At 53.2% G+C, this 22,521-nt stretch overlaps 1 protein-coding gene across 1 annotated transcript in view; it reads right to left on the reverse strand.

The window, feature by feature from the left end:
- Positions 1-501: 501 nt before the first annotated feature.
- Positions 502-22,521, reverse strand: part of APCDD1L (APC down-regulated 1 like) — a gene marked incomplete at both ends in the record, with an annotated part of 49,274 nt that continues 27,254 nt past the window's right edge. The window contains 3 exons of the mRNA XM_082670579.1: positions 502-1,272; positions 5,739-6,291; positions 9,252-9,390. Of these exons, the coding sequence (XP_082526705.1) occupies positions 502-1,272; positions 5,739-6,291; positions 9,252-9,390 (1,463 nt within the window). The remainder of the gene's footprint in view (positions 1,273-5,738; positions 6,292-9,251; positions 9,391-22,521) is intronic.

Genomic DNA, 22,521 nt, shown 5'->3' on the forward strand with positions numbered 1-22,521 from the left:
ACGCGCCGGGAGCCCGAAGCAGCATCTTTAATTCATGGCTCGGGTTTCCGTTTGTATTGCTAAATTCAAATGAATCATCTTTAAACAACAACCCACGGACTCTGCAGAGCAGCGGCAGCACGCGCGTGCAGAACCGTGTTTCCATTTCACTGAATCTCAAGGGCTCAGGGAGGGAACTGGGGTGCCGTCGGGCAGGGAGACGGGTGTGGTCCACCCCCCGGCGCTGGTCCGCGCGCTGCCCGGGAAAGTTGGGAGTGAGCGCTTAGGAACTCGGAGCAGTTGACATTGCTGCGGTGCCCGAGTTTGTGGTCATGATTCGCGTTGCTAGCCGTGGTGTAGGCTCTGCAGGCGCTGTTGAAGCTCAGGTCCTGAGCCACTTAGGATGCAGGCCGGGCTGTGTAACCGTCCAGGACGGTCACGGGTGGAGGAGTCTGTGCCAGAAGGGAGTCCATGGGGTCGGACGAGTGTCCTGAGGCACCGTCTGGAAGTCAGAGACCAATTTCATAGCCACTGGAGGAAGGCCAGCCCGAGAACCAGAAGCAGGAAGGGGAGAGGGGCCGCTGGGGGGCCCAGCCCCCCACCACTGACGGGCGTCTGCAGCAGAGGCCTGTGCTGCGGAGGCCTGGAGAAGCCCCAGGCCACCCTGTCACAGAGCACCAGGGGTGCTTGGTAGGATGTGGGCCTCTTCTCCGGGGTGTTGGGACTGGAGCCGTCAGTGGGCCTTTGTCCGATGAAGAGCAGGCTTTGCCCGAGGGGGCCCTCCTCCATCTTGAAGAGCTCGTACTCCACGTGGGGGAGCCGGATGCCCAGCGGCAGGCACCCGTTGGTGGCGGTGACATCCCGCTCGGCTCCCAGGTACCAGGCCCCCGGGCCACCACAGCTGCTCGGCTCGGAGAAGTTGAGCATGGCCGTGGTGACCCGGTCCATGGGGGTGACACGGGCTCGCGTGACCTGGAACACCAGCTCGGTGCCGCCACGAACCCTGGCAGACGGCGTGCCCTTGGTGTAGCGGCCGGCTGCGTAAACGGTGAAGGTGGGCTGCCGGCAGGTGGGGTCCGAGAAGTGGTGGTAATACCCTTCCCAGGAGCGGTTGTGCCCATGGAAGGTGAAGACCCTGGTGAGGAAGAGCACGGCAGGGCGCACCTCGCACCCGGGGCTGACCCAGCGGCCGCCCAGGCGCAGGGGCAGGGCCGCCTGGCGGGGCAGCACGGGCGGGTGGTGCTCGTCGGAGCGGGCGATGAGGCTGCAGGCCGGGCAGGGGCGGGCGTGGTGCTGTCAGAGACAAAGGGAAGGCGGTGACTTCCGAGGCGGGAAGGTCAGGGTGCACCCGCGGCGGGCTGGCTCGGGGTCCCGCCCCCGGCCGCCTGTCACCCCTTCCTCCCCCCCTGCAGCCCCGACGGTCACTTCACTCTTCGTGGACCTCAGGCGGCTCCTCCATCCTCTGGGCCTTTGCACCTGCTGCTGCTTCTACCCGGAACCACCCCCCCGGCACGTAGCCTGGCTGCCTCCTTCCCGACCTCTCAGTCTCAGCTCAGAGGGCTTAGAGAGACTTTTCCCAACCACCCTTTGTATGGTGGGCCTCAGCCCCTTCTGGTGCTCAGGGGCGTGTCACGCCCTATTTCCCCTGCTCTCCACTCCTTCCCCTTCACTGGAGAGTGAGCTCCAGGAAGCCCAGGCTGTCTCTCTGTGGCTGCTCCATCGCCAGGGCTAGCACAGTACCTGCTCGCAGCAGGTGTATTGGGCAAACGAAGGAAGGAGAGACGGATGGAACTTGTGTCCTGGGATTTGAAAGAAGTTGTCCTTTCCCACACCCGGCCTGCTTGTTCCCGAAATTCGACCGTTCATGTTTACTGCCTTTCTCCTGCCTGTTGTTACTTCCCCCACCCCCAACTCATTCTTTTTTAGGTGCTTCGTAAGGGCCAGGAGCTGTGCTGAGCACTTTTCATGCACTGTTACCTTACAGCCGCTAAAATTCTCATGCCCTTGGAACCCCTTGCTGAGCGTCTGTGCTGAGGTGTGGCTGAAAAGTTGCAAAGAGATTTGGCACAAAGATGTTCATGCTTGTGTTATTTATAATCGGAAACCCAGCCCCCTCTGCGCTGGTTGTCAGGTGCGGCCACAGTCCTCAGTTGCCCGAGGCTGTTTTCCTCTCACTCTGGCCTTATTTACAGTTGCCCCTGTCTTGTAAATTCTTAGGAGCTGGGTTTACAGTAAAACACGTCAACAGGAAGCAGATGCTAAACCAAGTTGCGTGGGAGTAGTCGGTCTGCATTCTGGAGTGGAAAAGCTCAGTCCAGGCCAAAAAGAAACCAGATACAGACTTTTTTTTTTTTTTTTTTTTTTTTTTTTTTTAAGGGAGCTGCTGCCCAGAATTTAGTTCAGAGCATCATTCTGAGAGGTAAGTGTCCTGGAACAGCCGCTTGTCAAAGCAAGCATCCCCAGCTTTTGCAGTTCCAGAAGGACACCCAGGGCCATGGGTGCACACAGGACAGGGAAGGGGAAAGGCATCTTGAAGCGCCCCAGCTGGGAAAACAGCTCCAGTGTTTTTTGTTCAAAAAACAAAAGATTTCCATAGATTGCTGCTGGATGAGTTTCATGCCAAACAAGGGGGCATTTGGGAGTTCCAGTTTAGAAAGAAAATATTGGATGATTGAGAACAGACTTTTTTTTTTATTATTTTGGATTGCTACATTATAAGCTCTTCTTATTTATTTCTATGGTGAACCTAAAGTTGTCTTTTTTCCCATAATACAGAAAACGGTATTATTTTTGGTTTGGGGGATTTTGACCCAGAGGACTAGAAGGCACTTGGAAATGCTAATAAATGGCTACAGAAAGGTTTGTGACGGAAAGAAGCAAGAAAGCTGGGTAGTTAGCTGGAGTGCAGGTAATTGGAATGCTGGCTGGTAAGAGTCTCTTCTAATTTAGGCATTTTAACCCACATTCCAACTGTTGTTACACTAATGTGTATTGACAGGACATAGTGCATTACACCAAAATAATCTCAGGGCTGCCTTTCTCCCTCAAAAGAGATATCTTTTGCAGACAGGACATCTGGGGATGCTGGTTGGTAATTTGGGGCAAGCAGTTTTCTGCATGGCAGAAACAAATGGAGAACTAGCAAGACTTGAAGGTGAGAGAGGGAGAGAGAAAGCATTTCCCTCTCTGATGCTTTGGAAGGGGATGGAAGAAAGTACCTGTCTCTATCAAAAACCTTCCAGGCATCGTTGTGCACAGGTCCGGAGTTGCACGTGTTAATAAACAAGGCCCCAGCCAGCAGAACTCACACTTGTGTGCAAGCCAAACTCTTATTGGTTTCAGCCTGTTATGTAAAGTTATACCAGCAGCACATACAGTTTCTAGTTAACTCCCAGAGGCGACACCAGGCTTAGATGATTTTGCTCGAGCGGTGACTGATTGATTAGGATTCTATATCCAGGCAATGAATTTGGGAATCAAATTGGTTTTCAATTAATTAACTTCTAAGAATGTTGATGTTTACCATCTGGTTTGGGTTGTGGGCAAGGCCTGGGCTCCGGAGAGCATACGGTAATGACTGATTCGTTACCTGGGGGGTTTAGCTGCAGTGTATCCTTCTGTGAAATTATCTTCCTTTTTCTGTTTTCTTATGCGGAGGGGGGCGGTTGGTGAGTGAACATCTAATTTAACATCCGTACATCTGGCCCTGCTGGTCCTGTATGTTCTGCTTGGCAACTGCATTGCAGGTTGCATGGGCCACCCTGGCTGGTCAGGCAGCAGGAGGGCAGGAGTCTGCAGCCCCAGAGCCTGGCCTGGGGAGACATGACATCGTCATCCTCCGTGCCCCAGGGTCCGTCCTCTCTGCATTCAGAGCAGTGTGCCCTCCTAACGAGGTGGTGGGTGCCGGTAATCACCCCACCACCAGTGCCTTCTCGGCTCTAAGAAGGATGGACGTCAGACCAGCCTAGAACATTGGCTGACAAAAGGGGAATCGTTTCGAGGTCATGAAGAGAACTCAGGCTGATTTTCTGATCACGAGGGCTTCGCGTTGTGCTTCTTCTCTGCTACCCAGATCTCTGGTTGGGAGGAGGGAGGTGGGAGAAGGAGAGCAGATGGGCTGAAACCTGGTGCCCCTCCCCCCCACACACACTGGGGATGCTTTGACAAGAGGCTGCTCTCAGGGGTGACATGTTGCCCCATCCGGTTTAATTCCGTAAGTGTCTAGTATACAGCAGGCACTCAGTACATGCTGAACATGTGAGGGTTGCCTGTGGGCTCAAAGAGCACTTGACAGGGATGCCTGAACTCATCCATTCCCCCATCCATCCGTCCATTCTCACTTTTGAAAGATATCCCTTGGGTATTTCCTACAGATATTCTTAACCCAGAGTCCTAACCTCGACTTCATGGTTACAAACCTCAACCTAAAATCAAAAGTTTCTTCTAATTGTGAATGTGGGCAACAGACCCCTGTAGCTCCAGTAGAAACTTCTGCTTCGTGGCCGATCTCATGTTAACAGTGTTGCAGATACTAGAAACACTGTTTACACTCATTGCTACTTTGAAATAGGGAGAATAAAGAATTCCCATTCATAGTAATCCCACCTCAGAGTGTTTTAAGACTTGGGTAACTCTTTTCATAGAATTGGTTTCTGTTTAAATCCCATGTCTTTTATTTCATGCTTTTACAAATATTTTTCTGAGGAGGGGTCCTGGGGTTTCAGCAGACTCGCTGGAGTGGTCGCGAGGCCCTAGCCTTGCCCACCAGGCTCTGTGCTCTGTGCCAGGAGAACTTTACATACATAAGGTTCAGTCTCTCTTTGCCTGTGTGCTCGTCGGACAAAAAAGGGCCATCAGATCTTCCCCGAGTCAGGAGAGTATGTTTGCGATGTCTTTAAGCTGAAGTCTAGGTTAATTGACTTACGTGAAATTCACTTTGGGGTGGGCACATCTCAAAGAGAGGGCATCTCCCTTTAGACTGCAGCCTCCGGCCCAGAGGGTGGTCCATGGACCACCTGGGAGCTTGTTAGAAATGCAAAATCCCAGGCCAGACCCGCAAACTTGACTGTGCTTTCTAAGAAGATGCCCAGGTGCCGGCATCTTGAGAACAGAGTCTGAGAAAGCGCCGCTCCGCCTGATGTTACTGTGACGGGGAGCGCTCAGCGCTGCTGGCTGCGGGGTAACAGTGGGTCCACACGGAGCTTTCCACAGGGGCCTTTGAGGGCTGTGCGGCCGCCTGGCAGAGCTCTGGAGGAGCTGCCCCCCTAGTTCATTCACCAGCATTTACTGGCCCAGCCCGTGTGCCAGCCCCTGGGCCAGTTGTGGGGACACGGAGGGGCACAGGGCCTCCCCCGCCACAGGTGATATTGGGAGAAGACGGTCAGCCAGTAAACAAACAGTGCAGCCCAGAGTGTGCCGGGTGCTGGGAACCGTGCAGAGTGGGGATGGGAGGGAACGTCTGAGCCGGGAACTGAGGGAGGGGGGACCTGCCCGTGCATAGCAGGGGCAGGAAGGGACCCTGCCGGGTCCACGAGGAGAATGTCAGGAGGACCACACTCCAGAAGACTCCCCAGGAGTTCCTTCTGTCCAGACCTGAGAAGAGATGTCTCGAGCAGAGGGAAGAGCATGTGCAAAGGTCCTGAGGCAAGCAGACCAGTGCGGGTGGGGGGTGGGGGGAGGGGGGCTGTGCAGAGAGGGCCCTAGGCAGGGGCAGATCCCACAGGCTGTCAGAGCTCGCCCTCCCGGGGCCCCAGACTCACCAGGGCGCTCTGCAGCGGGCGCTGGTAACCGGTGGGCCGGTAGTGCCGCCGCTCCGCCCGGTCGGTGTGAATGTCCCCCAGGTAGAGCTCCTCCACCAGCCGGGGCGCGTCCCGGGGCTCGGGCTGCAGGCGGCGCTGCACACGGACCAGGCTGAGCTCGTGCATGGTGAAGCCCAAGGCGGCCGCGCAGTCCCGCTCAGCCCCGGCACCCAGAAGCTCGTACAGGGCCCCCGGCAGCCAGGCCCGGGCGGCGGGCAGGCGGTGCGCGCAGGCCCGGCCAGCCCGGCTCTGGTCCAGGCGCCCAGCCACGTCGAGCAGGGCGCTGCGGCTGTGGAAGACGACGCCCACCTTGTGCAGGTGGTAGTCGGCCTCGGTGGCGCCCCGGGTGACCCAGGAGGCCCGGCGCAGGCGCACCTTGCCCTTGATGAGCAGTGAGTGGGCGGGCTCCCGGCACGAGGGGTCCCTGTAGTAGAACTGGTAGGCGCGGAAGAGGCGGTTGGGATAGAAGGTGTAGGAGCGGGTGAGGAACTCGGGTCCCGGGCGCACCTCGCAGCTGCGGGGGCAGAGGGGGGTTGGGCAGAGCAGTGAGTCCCCCAGCCTCGCTCCGGGATCCCCCTCCTACAGCCTCTGTTTCAGGCCTCAGCTCAGGGCTGGGAGCCTGCAGCCTCAGTTTCCCCAACTGATCTCAGCCCCACTTTGAGGGCTGGGGGCCTTCCACTCTTGCCTTGTGGCCTCAGCAGAAGCTGTCCTTCATGCCATCCCAAATGCCTTTTTCAGCGGACATCCACCCTCCTGGCCCGGCTCCCCGTGGGTCCCATGGCTCCCCCTTGGCCCAAGAAACACACAGGCTTTGCAGCCAGAGGACCCGGGTTCAAATCCCATTTCCGTCCCTCCCGAGGATCGTGAGCCTGGATAACGCCTGGCTCCTTCCTCTGGGACCGGGAGGCCCTGGATGCACAGTCAGGGTTTCGAGGAAGCAGCCAGCACAGTGGTGGCACCTGGGAGGAGCTTAAGAAACGGGGGCTCCTTCTCACCATTTGGGGAGCCCTGTGCTCTGAGCTCCTGGGGGCAGGGTCCTGCCTGTTCTCTCCCCGTTGGGTTCCTGGCACCTGGTCCAGGGCCTGGCACACACTGGACCCCCAAACCCTGGTCCTCGCTGAGTGAATCGTGAATGATGGTGCTTACATTGTCTCCCCGCTGGCTAAGCGGACGGGCCCCCTGCCACCACATTTCACCCACATCTGTGACAGGCTTGTTGATCTAAACCAGAGAACTTTTCCAGTGAAGGGTCAGATAATAAGTATTTCTGTCTTTGTGGCAGTTACTCAAGATGGTGGTTCTGGAGCTAAAGTAGCCAGAGACAGTGTGTACATGGTGGGCGTGGTTGTGTGCCAATAAAACTTTATTTGCAAAGCCAGGCGTCATGCTGGCCCTGACCCCCGGGCCCTATTCTGCTGGTGATGAAACCATGACTCCTAGACCCCCAGTCACACCCTGGCTTTGGGGTGGATGGTGGACAAGTTCCCCGGGAAAAAGAGCAGGCAGGTACCCCCTGCACAATGTTATGCTAACCAGGTGCCACCTGTACTGTTATTTTCTCGAAATGTTTCATACCAGCGCTGCTGGAGCAGGAGAAATATGTTCTCGCTCACCCTTTTCTTTCAGTCCTTCTGGTTATATTAAGGAGAGAGTCACGGTTGGAGTTCATGTGTCTTTAACACCAATCTCCCTTTTCTCCCAAAGTGAACAGACTCAGGGCCTTAGGCAGGCAGCGAATCAGGTGAAAATTTAATGATGTTGTTTTGTTTTCATTGACTTTCTTTTTTTTGTTTTTTTGCGGTACGCGGGCCTCTCACTGTTGTGCCCTCTCCCGTTGCGGAGCACAGGCTCCGGACGCGCAGGCTCAGCGGCCATGGCTCACGGGCCCAGCCGCTCCGCGGCACGTGGGATCTTCCCGGACCGGGGCACAAACCCGCGTCCCCTGCATTGGCAGGCGGACTCTCAACCACTGCGCCACCAGGGAAGCCCAGACTTTCTTTTTATGGTTTCCTCCTATTTATGGCAAGTGGCTCAGCTCCCCATAGCCATAGTGATCTTACGCTTCCTTTAAAAATAATCATAGTGCTGTAAAGGTGCACAGTATACCAATTATCCCCCAATAAAGCTATAACAATGCATGAATATGTTTACACCAACAAAAGCAAGTTGGCTTAAAGAAAAATCGTAAGGAAATACCAGTACAGGCAGTAGTTAAACATGGAGAGAGGTGACTCACATGCCCGAGGGTGGGAAGATTTGCCCAAAGGAACGCAGCAGGTCACACCAGACAGCTCGGTGGTTCCCAGACTCTGGGTCTTTCCCTGCACTACTCCCAGAAAATAGCAAAGCCTGTCTGAAGGGTACAATGGGGGACTTTCTAGGAAGAAAATATTAGAAGTTTCTAGAACTCTCTGGAATGCTGTTGTCGTGGGGCAGGAACAGCCTGCAGCCAGTCCCCATCCTCCCCATGTCTCAGTTCTGTCTCAGAGTGACCCCGGCCAGTGGTGCATGAACCCCACCTGGCCTGTGGAGTCGAGGAGGGGGCAGAGCCTGGGAATGCATCCAGAGCCTCTTTGCAGAACTCAAGTCCCCTTCCTCCCCCAGTGCGCTAGCAGATGCTTGGCAGTTGGATTTTTCCCTGACCTCGGGAGGTGCGTGGAGGACATGGAAAGTCCAGTCCCTGACCCCAGGATGGGACTGGCCCAAGGGGCTGGCCGGGGAGGAGGGGATGTACTAGGTGTGGAGGAGGACACTGCCTTCCTTCTCCCTGACACTGGGAGGGAGGACCCAGCTGGCTGCCCCGCACATGAGGGCAGAGCACAAAGCCCATCGCCCCAGAGCAGCACTGAGGCCTCTGAAAGGTCAGGTGAGCCTGTCAGGTTAGGAGGAGAATTGGATGGGCAGGCAGGACCCCGGGCCCTCTCTGGCCTACTCCTTCCGGTCTCAGGACCTTTGCACCAGCTGCTGCCTCTGCCTGGCTCTGCCCCTGGCTCCCTGGATGGCTGACTCCTTCCTCCTTTCAGATCTCGACTGAATGTCACCATCTCCGAGAAGCCTTCTGTGACCGCCCTTGAAAGAGCCCTCCCGGGCCGCTCACTCTCACATCCTCCCTTTTATGTCTTTCACCGTCTCAAGTTTAAGTCACTTATTTCTGTTTAGGGCTTGTCTCCGCCGCAGCTCCCCCTGAACCCAGCTCATAGTAGCTCCTCAGTAAGTGTTTGCACAGCAGGTGCTCAGTGTGTGGAACAAGGGCATTTCCTCCAGTTGCTGTCTGTGGCTGGGGCGGGATGCCCGACACAGTCCCGACCTACCAGGCTCACTCTGGGGAGAGCGACAGCAAGCACGTGCTTGGCAGGCCTCTGGACAGTTGCACGAATTGTACCCGTTTCACAGATATGGGACACTGAGGCTCAGGGTGGGTGAAGCCTCCAAGCCCAGGGGCCTGTGGTCAGCGTGACCTCAGCAGGGTCTTACCCAGTGGAGATCCAGGGCCCGTCCAGGCGTGGGGGCAGCAGTGCGGTGACGGGCGCTCTGCTGGGCAGGAGCTGCTGGCAATGTGGTCCCCAGCGCAGGCGGCTACCCTCTGCCATCCCGGCTGCCTCTGCAGTGTGGGCTGCAAAGCAGACGGACCCGGGTCAGCGATCCCAGCACACCCTGGTTCTTCACCTGCCTGGCCAGCAATGGGCTCCCCAGATCGGGGCGCCTTGAGTCAGCCTCAGGACCCATCTGCCTTCTGCGCGCCTGCCTGCCGTGGCCGAGTGCCGCCGGGCAGTGGCGGACGGGCCCTGCACCCGGGACAGGAGGCAGCCTGGACTCAGACGGGGCCAGACGGTGGGACTCCCACCCCCTCCCACCAGGAGCCCGGGCTCTGCTTGACCTCTGCCCCTGGAGCGGCCAGACCTGTGCCCGCCGCGCGTGGCCACTCCGTTCATAGTCCCTCCGTGGTGCCAGGCCCGGGTGTCGTCCATCCCCACGGGTGGGACCTGGCCGGCGCCGGCTCACCGTGGTGCTCACTCGGGATGCGTGTGGTGGGGTCAGGCTGAGGCGTGAGGCCAGCAGCGGGGCCAGGGGAGGGCTCGGAGGCCTCAGGGAGGAGGCTGTGAGCAGTGGGGCAGGCCCAGGGTCCCCGCCCTCTCCAGACGGGCTCGTCTCGTGGAGACAAGCCAGGCCTGGCCGTGGGAGCTTCACTTCTAGGAGCAGCTCAGAGGTGAGACCACCAGGGCCTTCAGCTGCCAAAGAGCAGCAGTTCCCTGTAATCCCTGCTCAGAGTCGGGCTTGACGCAGCCCCGATGGCGGGATGTATGGGAAGCCTGGTGAAGGGCGGCATCCCGATGTTACAGCGACAGGCTGCGCTCAGGGGCGGCCGCCTCGACCCGCCGGCCCCGCTCCTGCGACAGGCCTTCCCGGGACACTTCGTCCCACCACGCCTGTGGCTGAAGTGGGTCGGGGGACGCGGGGGCCTGGCGGAGATGGCGGGCAGCTGGAGAGACCTGCTGGGCCGGTCCAGGAGGCCCAGGAGGGCTTGTGGGCTGAGTGAGGAGTGAATGCATGGTGCCCCCTGCTGCCCACCCCCCAGCACACAGTCACGTGGTCCTGGCAGGGTCAGGAAGGGCAGTTCGGCCAGGGAGGCTGGGGTCCCCGCCCTGCCCCTTCAAAGCCGTCTGACGGGGCCCGTGGCCCCCAAGCTCTCTGCCCCCCTCGGCCTCTCACAGTGGATTCCTCACTTTCCTGGAGGTCTGGGTTCTCACCGGGAGACGCTCGGGGTCCCCAGGGACCAGCTGCGAATACTGGAGTGACACCGACGGGGACCACGATACGGCCTCAGTGGTTCCCGCTCACTCAGGACCGGCTCCGTGCATTTTTATTATATTATCTTACATTTGTGTACGTCAGCCCAGGAGATGGTGTTGGCATCGCTGCCTCTGATGGGTAGAGCCACGGGCTGGGCAACCTGGGCTTAGCTGGCCTGGGGCCCAGGCTGCCCGCGGTGGCAGAGCCGGGCTTCGAGCCAGGCCGTCAGCTGTGGCCTGACGGCTTAACCATGGCCCTTTTGCATTGCAGGCAGGGGGAGGGGCTGAATGAAGGAATGAGTAAAAATCCCGTGTGGCCCTGGGCCCCTGTATATTCCTGCTGTATCCTATACCTGGTTTACAGGCTTTAAACAGCCAAATAAGAGAGGTGAAAACTAACAACCAGTGTACTAGGGCTGTGGTGTCCCCGCGGACAGTGGGCACTTGGGCTGCCCCAAAGGCTCTCAGGGCCGTCCTGCAGTGAGTCCACGCCAAGGGCAGTCTTGAAAGGGTGGTTCTGTGTTAACTCAGGCACGTCTAGCCTTTTGGGGACCAGAGCCAGGATGTTGGGGTGGACGGATGGGCATGCACGTTGGGCCAAACGCCCAGCATGGCCCCGTCGGGAATCCTGAGCTGGGACATACGTGCATCCGCGTCCACGGCTCACACCTTCTTGTGCTCCTGAAATCAACTTCACCCGGACCCTCTGGGTCCCCTGGATCCAATTCTGCGGGTTAATTTGAACATCACTGGTTGTCAGTGAAGCTTGACAATGCAAGTGTTGATTTGGGGAATGGATGGGAGCAAAGGGAAGAAAAAGGTCAAAAGGGGGTGGGTGTTATTTGCGTGGTAGGAAAATCAAGCTTATGTCTCAGAGCAAAACCGTGAACAGGCCCCGAATATGACATTGGCGCTGCTTCCACAAAGCTTGATTTCTTGAGGAAATGTTTTCTGTCCAAAAGGAAACGAGCCTTTCCCCCAGGTACTCCCTCTGAAGGCGCGTTGAAGAGATGTCGCCTTCACGACGTTATATTTTGACACGAATCCTGAGATGGTATGTTCCCGCTAAGTGTGTTTTATTTGTCTTGCTTTTCTGCGAGAAATGGGGATTTAATTAAGTCAGGAGACAAAGAGATACGGTGAAATCTCACCATATTCAGAACGTGTACATGCAAAACGCAACTGGAGCCCTTCTTTGTAAAACCCGAGCGGAGCATGACACTGCCTGTCTGCTGAAGGTTCAGCTTCAAGGTTGCAAAAATGAAACCAACCGACTAGAAATGAACACATGAAATGTTTCCAGTCCCAGCTTTGGAGGTAGCTTATAGATTTTCTTTCCTCTCTCTCCCTCTTTTCTCCCCTAGAAAAGTCTGAGCTCAGGGAACCACAACTGAAAGCAGATGGTGCCCTGGGCCGGCTTGCACAACTTTTCCTGGGGACCTGATAGACTGAGTTAAATGCGTGGGCCGAATTGATTTTTATCAACCATGGATTTTTAATTAACAGTGGTGTCCACTTACCGCCATCCATTATTTACTGTTTACCCACTAATTAAAAATTATGCTGCTTTTGCACTCATAAGAGCAGGACATTTGAAATTAGATCGCATCGTTCAAATTACCTGCAGAATTAAATCCAGAGCGTCGAATTGCTCAGACCAGGCTACTGGGGTTTAAAATATGATCTGCTCCAGCCTGTTGTATGATCATGAGTCAGAACGCCAGGAGCAGGCTACATGGCAAACATCGTGTGGAACCTGCCTGGGGTCTTAGTGGGGAGGGAGACCTTGGAGTCTGTCTTGAGCGGACGTTGTCTCACCCAGGAATCCCAGGGAAGGCAGCCTGTCGGTGCACTGATGGAGTGCTTCCAGGTGGCGGCCATACCTATGGACCAGCAGGTGTCATCTGCACAACTGCCCATGGTCCAGGTTCAGTCAATGCCCCCATTTTGCGGATGAAGAAACTGAGGTTCAGAGGGTGGAGAGACTTGGCCACCCTACCCCAGGCAGCTGCTTCTTATCCAATTAACAAATAAAATATGGTAAAATACACCTAACATAAAAGTCACCATTTTAACCATTTTAAAGCATACAATTAAAATTCGGTGGCATTTAAGATGTTCACCAGGCTATGCAAACATCAGCTCTGTCTAGTCGCAGAATTTTTCATCACCCCAAAAGGAAACTCCGTACCCATCAGCAGTCACTCTGCACGCCTCTCTCCTCTCAAACCCTAGCAGCCAGTAATCTGCTTTCTGTCTCTACGATTTGCCTATCCTGGATATTTTGTATAAGTGGAATAAAAAACATCTACCCCTTTCTTATCTACTTCCCTTTTCTTATCTACTTTTCTTATCTACTGTTCACAACACTTCTATTAGATGGACGTGATTATCTTCATTTTCCAGATGAAAAATGGAGCCTTGGGAGAAGATTTACACCCAGGTCCACCATCCGTGTTTTCTTCAAAGAACGTGAAAAGTGTAGGTCTGAATCAATGGTGGGGGGTGGGAGGGGTGGAGAAAAGACATGGGGTTTGTAGCCAGAGCAGATGGAGAAATAATCAGGTCTTCAGATACCTTTCTTTTAGGGGCAAAAGGCAAAAGAAAAGCACTGTTTTTTGTCCCCCCCCCATCCTAATTGGCTTGTTCTGAGGTTCTGGGAGGTGTGCCAGGTGACTCTAGGTGCAGTGGTGAGCACTTCTTATCCCAGCGGTTATGCACCGATTTTAAAGGGTGTTAGAAAGCAGCTGCAGTTACCGTAGCAAAATTGTGCTCTCACAGCCCACATTGCCAAGGACAAGACTGAGTTTTAACAGGGGCTTGGTCTGAACTGGATTTTAAAACATTAAGTAATACTTTAAGTAAATAATATTTAATAAGTAACTATTTAATAAGTAAACGCGGTCAATAGCCTGAGGGGGGTGCACAGAACGAAGAGGGAGAGACGGAGGTTAACACATCACTTCCCCTCACGGCTGTGTGTCCTGGAGCCACCACCACAAAGGACAGCAAACTGGGGGACCGAAAACAGCAGGACATTATTCTCTCACCGTCTGGAGACCAGAAGTCTGAAATCAAGGGGTGGGCAGGGCCGCGTTCTCTCCTGAGACTCTGGGGGAGGGTCCTTCCTGCCTCTTCCAGTTCTGGGGGTTCCAAGCATCGTTGGCTTATAGCTTCATCCCTTCAATCTCTGCCTCTGTCGTCACAGGGCCGTCTTTCTTCTCTGTGTGTCTGCAGCTCTGTGTCCACACCTCCCTCTCTTTCTCTTATAAAGACACCAGTCACTGGATTCGGGTCCACCCTGATCCGATATGACTGCGTCTACATCCGTAAAGACCTTATTTCCAAATACGGTCACATTCACAGGTACCAGGGGTTAGGATCTGAACATATCTTTTTGGGGATGCAATTCAATTCACAGCCGATACCAAGGGCCACCCAGGTCTCCCAGCACCCTAACCTTTGTCCATCTACTCCTCCCCCACATGAACCTTGCATGGCTGTTACATGCCTTTGTAGAGCGGCACATGATGGCCGGAGTTCCTGTTCTCTCGGAGAGGCTGGCATTAATCAAGTGGTCCCACCATGGATTATAATTTCAAAGAATCGTTAAGTGTCTCAAAGGAAATTTACACAATGGCCAAAAACTTCCGAACACACTTGGAGTAACATTCCACGCTTTTCCTTATGATCTCCAGGGCCCTTCAACATCGGTTGTCTTCCTGTCTTTCCACGGCCGTACATCAGATCCCCCCCCATGATTCTCTATTGTGTGTTCCTAGGGATGAATAGCCAACTCTTTCCTGCCTCAGGGCTGTCGCAACGCTGTTCCTCGGCCGGAGCACCTCTCCCTCTGCTTTGAGCTGGGTGCTTCCCACTCACTGGGGTCTCAGCATAATCGGTGTTGCCCGGCAGGCTGATATCAAACATTCCCTTCTATTCTGCCCGTCCCATCTCACCTGTGCAGCACTCCTCACCTCTCTCAATTACTTACCTGCTTGCTGTGTTTTATTTACTTTTATTTTTTGACTTCTCAAGTTGATATCATTTCAGACCTACAGAAATTTTGCCAAAGCAGTAGAAAGAGCTCTAGTATACCTGGTTTCCACAAAGGTTAACATCTTGCAAAGATATATAGTACAGTGATCAAAACCAGGAAATGAACACCGATCCCATGTTAGAATGAGTCTACAAATCCTATGCAGATTTCACCAGTTGTCCCAGTAACGTCTCCTTTCTGGTCCAGGATCCAATCCAGGATCACACGTCACACTTAGTTGTCACGTCTCTTTAGCACCCTTCAATCAGAGATGCTTCTTTGGTTTATGTCTTTCACAGCCTTGACACTTTTGAAGAGTACTGGCCAATTATTCTGAAGTGTGTTCTCCGGGTTGGGGTTTTCCGATGTTTATTCATGATTTTATTCATCTTGGGCAGTTTTGGCAGGAACCCCAGGGAAGCAGTGTTGCGCCCCTCTCAGTCGTTGCTTCAGGAGGTACCGAGATGTCAGTTTGTCCCAACGCTGGTGATGTTAACTTCGACCACTTGCTTAAGGAGGTGTCTGCCAGGTTTCTCCACTGTTAAATTACTCCTTTCCTCTTTGTCATTAATAATTATCTTATGTGGATATACTTAGAGCTCATGCAAATATCTTGTTTTCCATTATACTCCTCCCACTAATTTTAGCATCTATTGATGACCGTTGATGACTCTTACTTACAACAGTTATTACTGTGGTGTTTCCCAAATGGTCATTTTCTAGTTGCATCATTCTTTCTGGATTTATTTTTTATTGTATTATCTGTAACTTTCTGGATTTATTGATTGGAATTGTGCTGTAAGGAAGCACTGTCCCTTCTCCCTGTTTATCTCTTTATTCAATTGTTATTTGTCTTAGTATGAACTCAGGGATATTTATTTTATAGGTTACAATCCATTGCTGTCATTATTTACTTTGTGGCTCAAATTGTCCCTGATTTGGCCATTGGGAGCTCCATCGACTCCATCAAGCTCCAGGACTCCATCCTGGGTCCTTTTTACATGCACTTGTCATTTTTTTTTTGAGCGTGTCCTCATTTTCTGGCACTAGAAGATCTTCCAGGCTCACTTTGTACTTTTCCTGACCCAGCCCTGGAATCAGCCATTTCTCCAAGGAGTCCTGGTTTCTTTTATTGGAGAATAGTATTTAGAAACCAAGATGTAGGTGCTGGGTGCTCACTGCCACTGAGGTGTCACCCCAGGTGCCTCAACTTCTTTCTTCCTTCATCTCTCCCTTCCCTCTTTTCTTTCCCTCTTTCTCTTCCTTCCTTCCTTCCTTTCCCCTTTTCTTCTTCCTTTCCTTTCCTTTTCCTTTCTCTCCTTTCCTTTCTTTTTCTTTCCTTCCCACGAGGACAGGCCCTTATCTCTCTTGCTCCCTGCTGATTCCCAGCCCCTAGCACAGTGCCTGATGGATGCTAAATAAATATTTGTTGTGTCAGTACATGGACAGCACTTAGAACAACGCCTTCACGTACTAGACACTCAATAAGTGCTCGTTGTGATTGCTACTTTTAGTTGAATGAATGAATGACGTGCTCCCTAAGACCAATGCACATGAATTCCTTGTTGACATTCCTCCCACCCCCTTGAGGTTTCTCCTGCTAAAACTTGGCTGGTGATTTCCATCACGTGTGTGGCTATTAGGGTCAGGCTTGAAATGGAAGTGGAGAAAGAGAAGGCTTGCAACTGCTGGGATCACTAAGAATCTGGCTGAGGGTGAAAGGGTGGTCAGTGAGGGAGTTCCCAGCAGGCTGGGGACCCTGATTGATCCAGGCAGGTAGAGAGGAAAGAGAAGTAGAGGCAAAGGGAGATTCAAGTCTGGGCATCAAGCCCTGCTGAGAGTTTTGAGGATGGGCCAGATCTGGCCTAAGAACCTGATGCCGGGCCCTTGGCTTCATAGCCTTTTTGACCCTTGGGACCTGCCCCAGCCAAACCAGGACCCTGCTATGGTTCTCCACCCCCAAGGAAGGCTCCATCTAGCTCCACGGCACTGTTCAATAAACAGAGACTGTGAGTCACGCATTAAAAAGGCTGAAAAGTAGCAGGTGAAATTAATTTTAACGATATTTTCATCCAGCCCCCAATAGTATATGTAATACATGCAACATGTATAAATTCAACAGGTAGTAGATATGAAAACCACTAATGAGATATTTTATATGCCTTTTCAAATACAAGTCTTCGAAATCGGGCATATATTTACGCTCACAGCGCAACTCAGTTTAGATGGGTCACATTTCAGGGCCTCAGGGGCCATACGTGGCTGGCAGCTGCTGTATTGGAAGCATAGCTCCAGCTCAAGAAGGGGATGTGTGTGTCAGATTTCGCTGCATCAGAGGTTTCAAGCTGTTTTCTGAAGCCCACAGGTGTTTTTTCTCAGGAGAGAAGGGGGGACCCAGTGAGTGGGGCTCTGGCCTCCCACCTTCTGCTTTAGCCCCTGCAGCCTCTGCCATTTGCTCTGGGAGGCTAATTAAGATCTGCTTTGAAAAAAGGGTTCTCTTGCTTAAGAAAAGAAAAAAGTCTGAAACCCTGTGGTTTATTTCAAAATCCTTAGCTTGAGGTAATTCACCTAGAATGTTTGTACTTGGAAGCTTATGCACATTTAAATAAAAATCCCCACCCAAAAAAATAACCTCTCTTGATTAGAGGCGGCCGCCTTTTACAAATCAAGATGGGCTGGTGTGCAACAGCACACAGAGAATGTTTCGCCAACAAGCTTCAGAAACCGGCTGTTGAAATGGCAGCTGTCACCGTGTTGCTACAGCAAAAGCTGTGCTTTCCAATGAAGCCATCGCACAAAAGGCACGCAGAGTCTCCGTCTAAACTCCCCGGAGAGGGTTACAGATTGGCGCGCTATGACAGTACCAGCAAATCACAGGAATATGAAGACAAACTTTGAATTCTAAGGAGCCTAAACTTCCCCTCTGGTGTGGATGGCTGGCCTTCACATTCCTCACATGTCCCTCATTTGGCCGTAATTGAATCTCATTATCCATCTAATCTGAGAGTCTTTGCCTTCAAGGCTGGGGCGTGGGCGTGAGGCAGGATGGACTTTGCATTCTTGGGAAGCTCAGAAATGGTGTGCTCTAGAAGAAAGTGCACACCACCTCCCAGCCCTGCAGCATCCCGGGACTGTGACACGTGCCCTCTTTTGCTTGGTGAGCTCAGAGTTTAAAGTTGCCCTGAGGAATTTTGGAGCGACCCCGTGCCTGGAAAAACAGATTCTGAGCCGTTGAGGCGCTGGAGGGCCTCAGACTCGGGTGTCAGTGTGTTGAAGGGCTACTGAAGGGACATAGCTTGGTTTGTCCCTGTTTCCCCCGTTCTGGGTTAAAAGTCCCGGCTTGGGCTGGACCAGGGGGGCCGGTGGAAAAGGTGGACCTAATTGGTGCCACGTGGAGAAGGGGACTCTTTTATGTTTGTGTTTGCAAAATTGAAGACATTTTGTCAAGGGGAGTGGCTGACCGTGTAGCTATCTCCCCGCGACCTGTGTTGAGCATTTCCTGCTAATGGAAGTGGAAACGCACAGCTCACGGGATGGGACAGGAATGGGGGGTTTGGAAGACAGTCTAGCCCGCCAGGCCTGGCTCATCAGCCAGTTTTTGTTTGTTTGTTTAGGATTGTTCCAGCACAAAAACCGTTCACATCAAAGCTCCCTCAGCCCCATGATAATACTAATTATTCCTCGCTCTGGCTGGGGCTTCCACCCAGATGAAAACTGGAAAATTCCAGCCAAAGCCCAGCTGTTTCCAAACAGCCAAGGCATCAGGGTGATTGATGGAAGTGTTTCCCTTTTCACCCAGATGTTCTGGTGTCTTGGAGACAAGGCCTCCTTCGCTCAGCCTTAGCGCCTGTGTTCCCAGATCTGCACGTTGGCCCCTTAGATGTTCCTAATTTATACCAAATTTGGTCAGTGCTGTCCATGGATACCAACGTTCAGCCCTGTGCTTTGAGGGGTGCGGCGAGGGGGAGTTGGGGCCTGGAGAGATAGAATGTGAGATCTCTCCGGGCTTCTGAACCTGGCTCGGTCTCGCGGAACATTCTGGTGCCTGCCCCGAGGGATGTAGTTACAAGTCAGTGTTTGCTAAGCAGAACGTGTGTCTAGAAGTCTCCCGCTGGATTGAATCCTTCTTCGCTCTCTTGGCAGGAGACTGAAGCTCCCATTGCTCTACAGAACAGGAATTTGGCAGAGGTGATCACAAGGTTTTGACACATTCAGTAAGAAAGAAGACGTTTGTGTAATCGCGGTGAAGACTCCCGGAGAAGGGCGCAGGAGTAGGGATCTCGGGGCGGCAGCTTCAGGGGCTTAACTCTTCACGGGGCCTTAGGAACTGCTTCTCCACCAGGTCTTCCCCGGAGGGCCCAAGAGTCTTCTTGTCTCACAGAATTATTTCGGCTTCGAGGAGAGTAGGATGGAGTCTGTCGGTCTCCATTGAGTGCCTTTGGGTCTGTGTGTGTGTGGGCGGGGGTCCGGGGAGCAGCCCCCGCGTTGGGGGAAGTGCATCACTTACGGGGCTGTTCTCGGGAGTTTCCACAAGGGGGCCCTCTTGAGCTTCGGCTGGGGCGGTTGGGCGGCCCCGGATGAAACCCGGCACCGCCTCCTCCAGACCCGGCCTCCCCCCGAGGGCCTCCGGGCTCCCTCCGTTCACCTTGGCTTTGGCGAAGAGGGAGCCCCTGGAAGGCCAGCGCCGGGGAGCATGCTTCCTTCCACGTGGGAGGTCTTGGGTTCCGCTTGCACAGAGGGCGTATTTGGAGACCGAAGGGCGAGGGTCACGGGCTCCCCTAGCCTCGCCTCCTTTCCTTCTTCTTTCGAAGAAGTTTGCAACGCAGAGCAAACACTCCAGTTGGAACCACAAGAAAGGGCATCTGGGAAGCTTCATCAACAGTGAAACCAACCATCGTGGCTCCTCGGGGCCTTTCCCCAAACACGCATACAGGGGGGCCTTTGGGTCAGCCATGACAGGAGGCACGGAGATTTTAAATGCGAGAAAATTATTGTCATTTAACAAGTCAATTTTTCTTACACTGTGTTGAGATTAAGTTCGTGGTCTCTTCCATACACTCGAAATAAGGAATTTCCCTAGAGTGCGATTTTGAGGGAGAACTTACATCATGTTTTGAAAAACCTATTTTGTTGGGAGTTACTGGATTTTATTTTAAAAGAAATGGTAATATTTAATTACGGCATTATTTTACTGTCTAGAAAATTAATGTGCTTTTGGAGTTTCGGGAGAAAGGCTGGCTGTAAGTCCGAACCCTATTTTTAAATTACCATACAAATAGAATCCCAAAGACGCAAATATTGGCTTTAGTGTCACAGGCAAGGTACAGGAAAATACGCCGGCTTCCTAAATGTTAAATAAACAGGCTTGTAATTCTTGCCCTCCCTTGCGACCCTGGATGGCTGCGTTCTTATCCTGGGGAGAGAGCACGCCGCCCACCGAGGGGACAGCAGCAGTGCTAATTGGATGAGCATAGTGGATTAGTCATCGGGCATCTTGTTACCATCCTAATAATAAGGCGCACGTTTCTGTGAAGCTCTAGAGTCGGCAAAGCCCACGATTACTTATCCACTGGGTCCTCACATCAAACCTTTGGGGTTGGTATTGAGATTGCCCCCATTTTACAGACGAGCAAACAGAGACTCCGAAAAAGAGTCTCTCAGAGTGTCTGGCTTCCATCACGCTAATCGGTCGGTGGAAAGGCCCAAACTGCAAACCAGCTCTGTTACCCGGAACCTCCACGCTCCTTCCAAAGGCACGCACAGCCCCTGGTCTCGGCACGACAGAGCACCTACCGTGTGCCTGACCACGGGGTGCAAAGATGCTTCTACAAGGGCTCAGGGCCTGATGCTCTGAGCCAGGGCAACCCCGAAGGCTCGGTGTGAGGACCCAGTGGATAAGTGGAGGTGCTCTGGTCCGGTTTGCTGAAGGGAGGCACAAGGAGGGGGCCGCCAGGAGGAGCCTCGCCACCCTCGGGCTCCTTGAGAGCCATAGGGAGTTAGGAACTGCTTGACAGGTGGAGAGAGCCGCATGGGCACTGGGCAGAGGCTGAGCACGTAGCAGGGAGGTGTGAACCAGCAGCCGGACTGAGCCAGACGTCATTAGCTAGCGGCAGGAGCTGCATGGGAGGCCTGCTGGCACCGGGGGAGCGGGGAGTGTGCTTCAAGCAGAGGGAGCGCCGCGGTGCCGGGGCGGAGAGCAGGTGGACCTTTTGAAAGGCAGTGCTTTCCCGAGGGCCCCGTGCTTACCTGAGTGGCACTGACGCTGATTCCAGGCGTAGGTGATGGACAGTTTACATCTGAGTAGTTACATGTCTATTTCGACTCAGCTGGATAACTGACACATCCAGCCTGGGATTTTGTTAGCACGAGGCTAGAGCATACAAGGAGAGGTTATCTTTAAAAATAAGTGAAAATGAGTTCGTTGATTTGGAGAGAAACGTTGACCCAATTATAGGACAGTAGCAATCAGATGTGGCCAGACTGCTGTTGGTGACACGCGATGACAGGCGGCTGGGGACCAAGGCGCTAAGGCCCTGCTGGCTTGTGTTAAGGACGACCTAGTGTATGTCGCGGAGGGGAAGGAGGGGCTTAAGGTGACCCGTGGGAGACCACCTCAGACCCCAGGTGTGGAGGCGAGGCTGGGGAAGTGGGGTGCCGGAGATGGGCAAGCCAGCCTGGGGCTGCTGAGACGTGCGGTGAAGGCAGGGAGGAAGGTGTCGTGGCTATGCGGGTTCTCAGCCAGGAAACTGGGGGGGCTGGTGGTGCTATTCCTGAGATGGAGACCTGGGGAGAGTTCCGTTTTGGGGGTGTGCGATTTGAGGAGCTGACAGGGCATCGAGGAGAGCCAGTCATGAGGAGCCGGCTGGGGCCGCACATCTGTCTGCAAGGCACACGCGGGGCGAGGACAGAGGGTAAAGGAAGAGCCAGAGGCAGAATCCCAAGGAAAGCAGCCCCACGGGAAGGGCCAGGCAGGGGCCCAGGAGGACCACGCCGGGAGATGCAGAAGTACCAGGGCGCAGGTTGTATATAAGTAGGGTGGCAGATGCAACACAAGATGCCCACTTAAATTTGATATCCAGATACACGATGAAAAATGTTTTAGTATCGGTGTCTCAGCGATTGCACAGATGAGTGTAGGGGTTTGGAGAAGAGAGACAAGACCAAAGTGATAGAGAGATTGTGTTTTATGGCCTAATTATTATTTTTATATAAGTTCTTTCATGCCACACAGAGGGCAAAAAAAAGAATCAGAAGATATAGAAAAGCATGAAGGTGATCTAAAAGCTCACGCCCATTGCCTCATGCAAAGTGCCTTGCCATTAACCTGCTGGTACATGTCACCCTCTGGATTCTAGAGTCTGGGTTGTCAAGAGAGCCCGAGCACATGGGACCCTGGTCCCCTTTGAACCTCCATCTCCACAACAATATCTGGCCCATGGCAGGCACACCATAAATTTTTGCTGAATGAATGAATAAATCTTTCTAGACTTTTTTTCTTTTCACACACACATACCTGCATTTATTCAATTTTTTAAAACAAAAATAGGACTGTCCTATGTATAGTATAGGAAATCTATGTTTTTAACTTAATAATGGATTTTGGAAATCTTGTAGGAAGGTTGGCCTTTTAGGACTGGAGGGACTAAGACATATTCACGGTCTTTGAAGGAAGAACCTGAGGAAATGATGAAGTGGCACAAACAGGAGATATAATAACCAGGGAAAGCTCTAATCAAGAAGACGCCAATGAAAACAGGCTAATCTCTTCAAACAAAAGCAGTATGTGGCTTGCAGTGGAATTTTCAAAATGTATAAAAAAGTTGTAAAATGAAAAGTGAAAGTTGCTTTTTACCCTGAAGCCCTGGTTGCTCCCTCCAAAGTGAATCATTTTAACAGTTTCTTGTGCATCCTCCCA

This window comes from Grampus griseus, assembly GCF_964374135.1.
Source record: "Grampus griseus genome assembly, chromosome: 14".
Taxonomy (NCBI): Eukaryota; Metazoa; Chordata; class Mammalia; order Artiodactyla; family Delphinidae; genus Grampus; species Grampus griseus.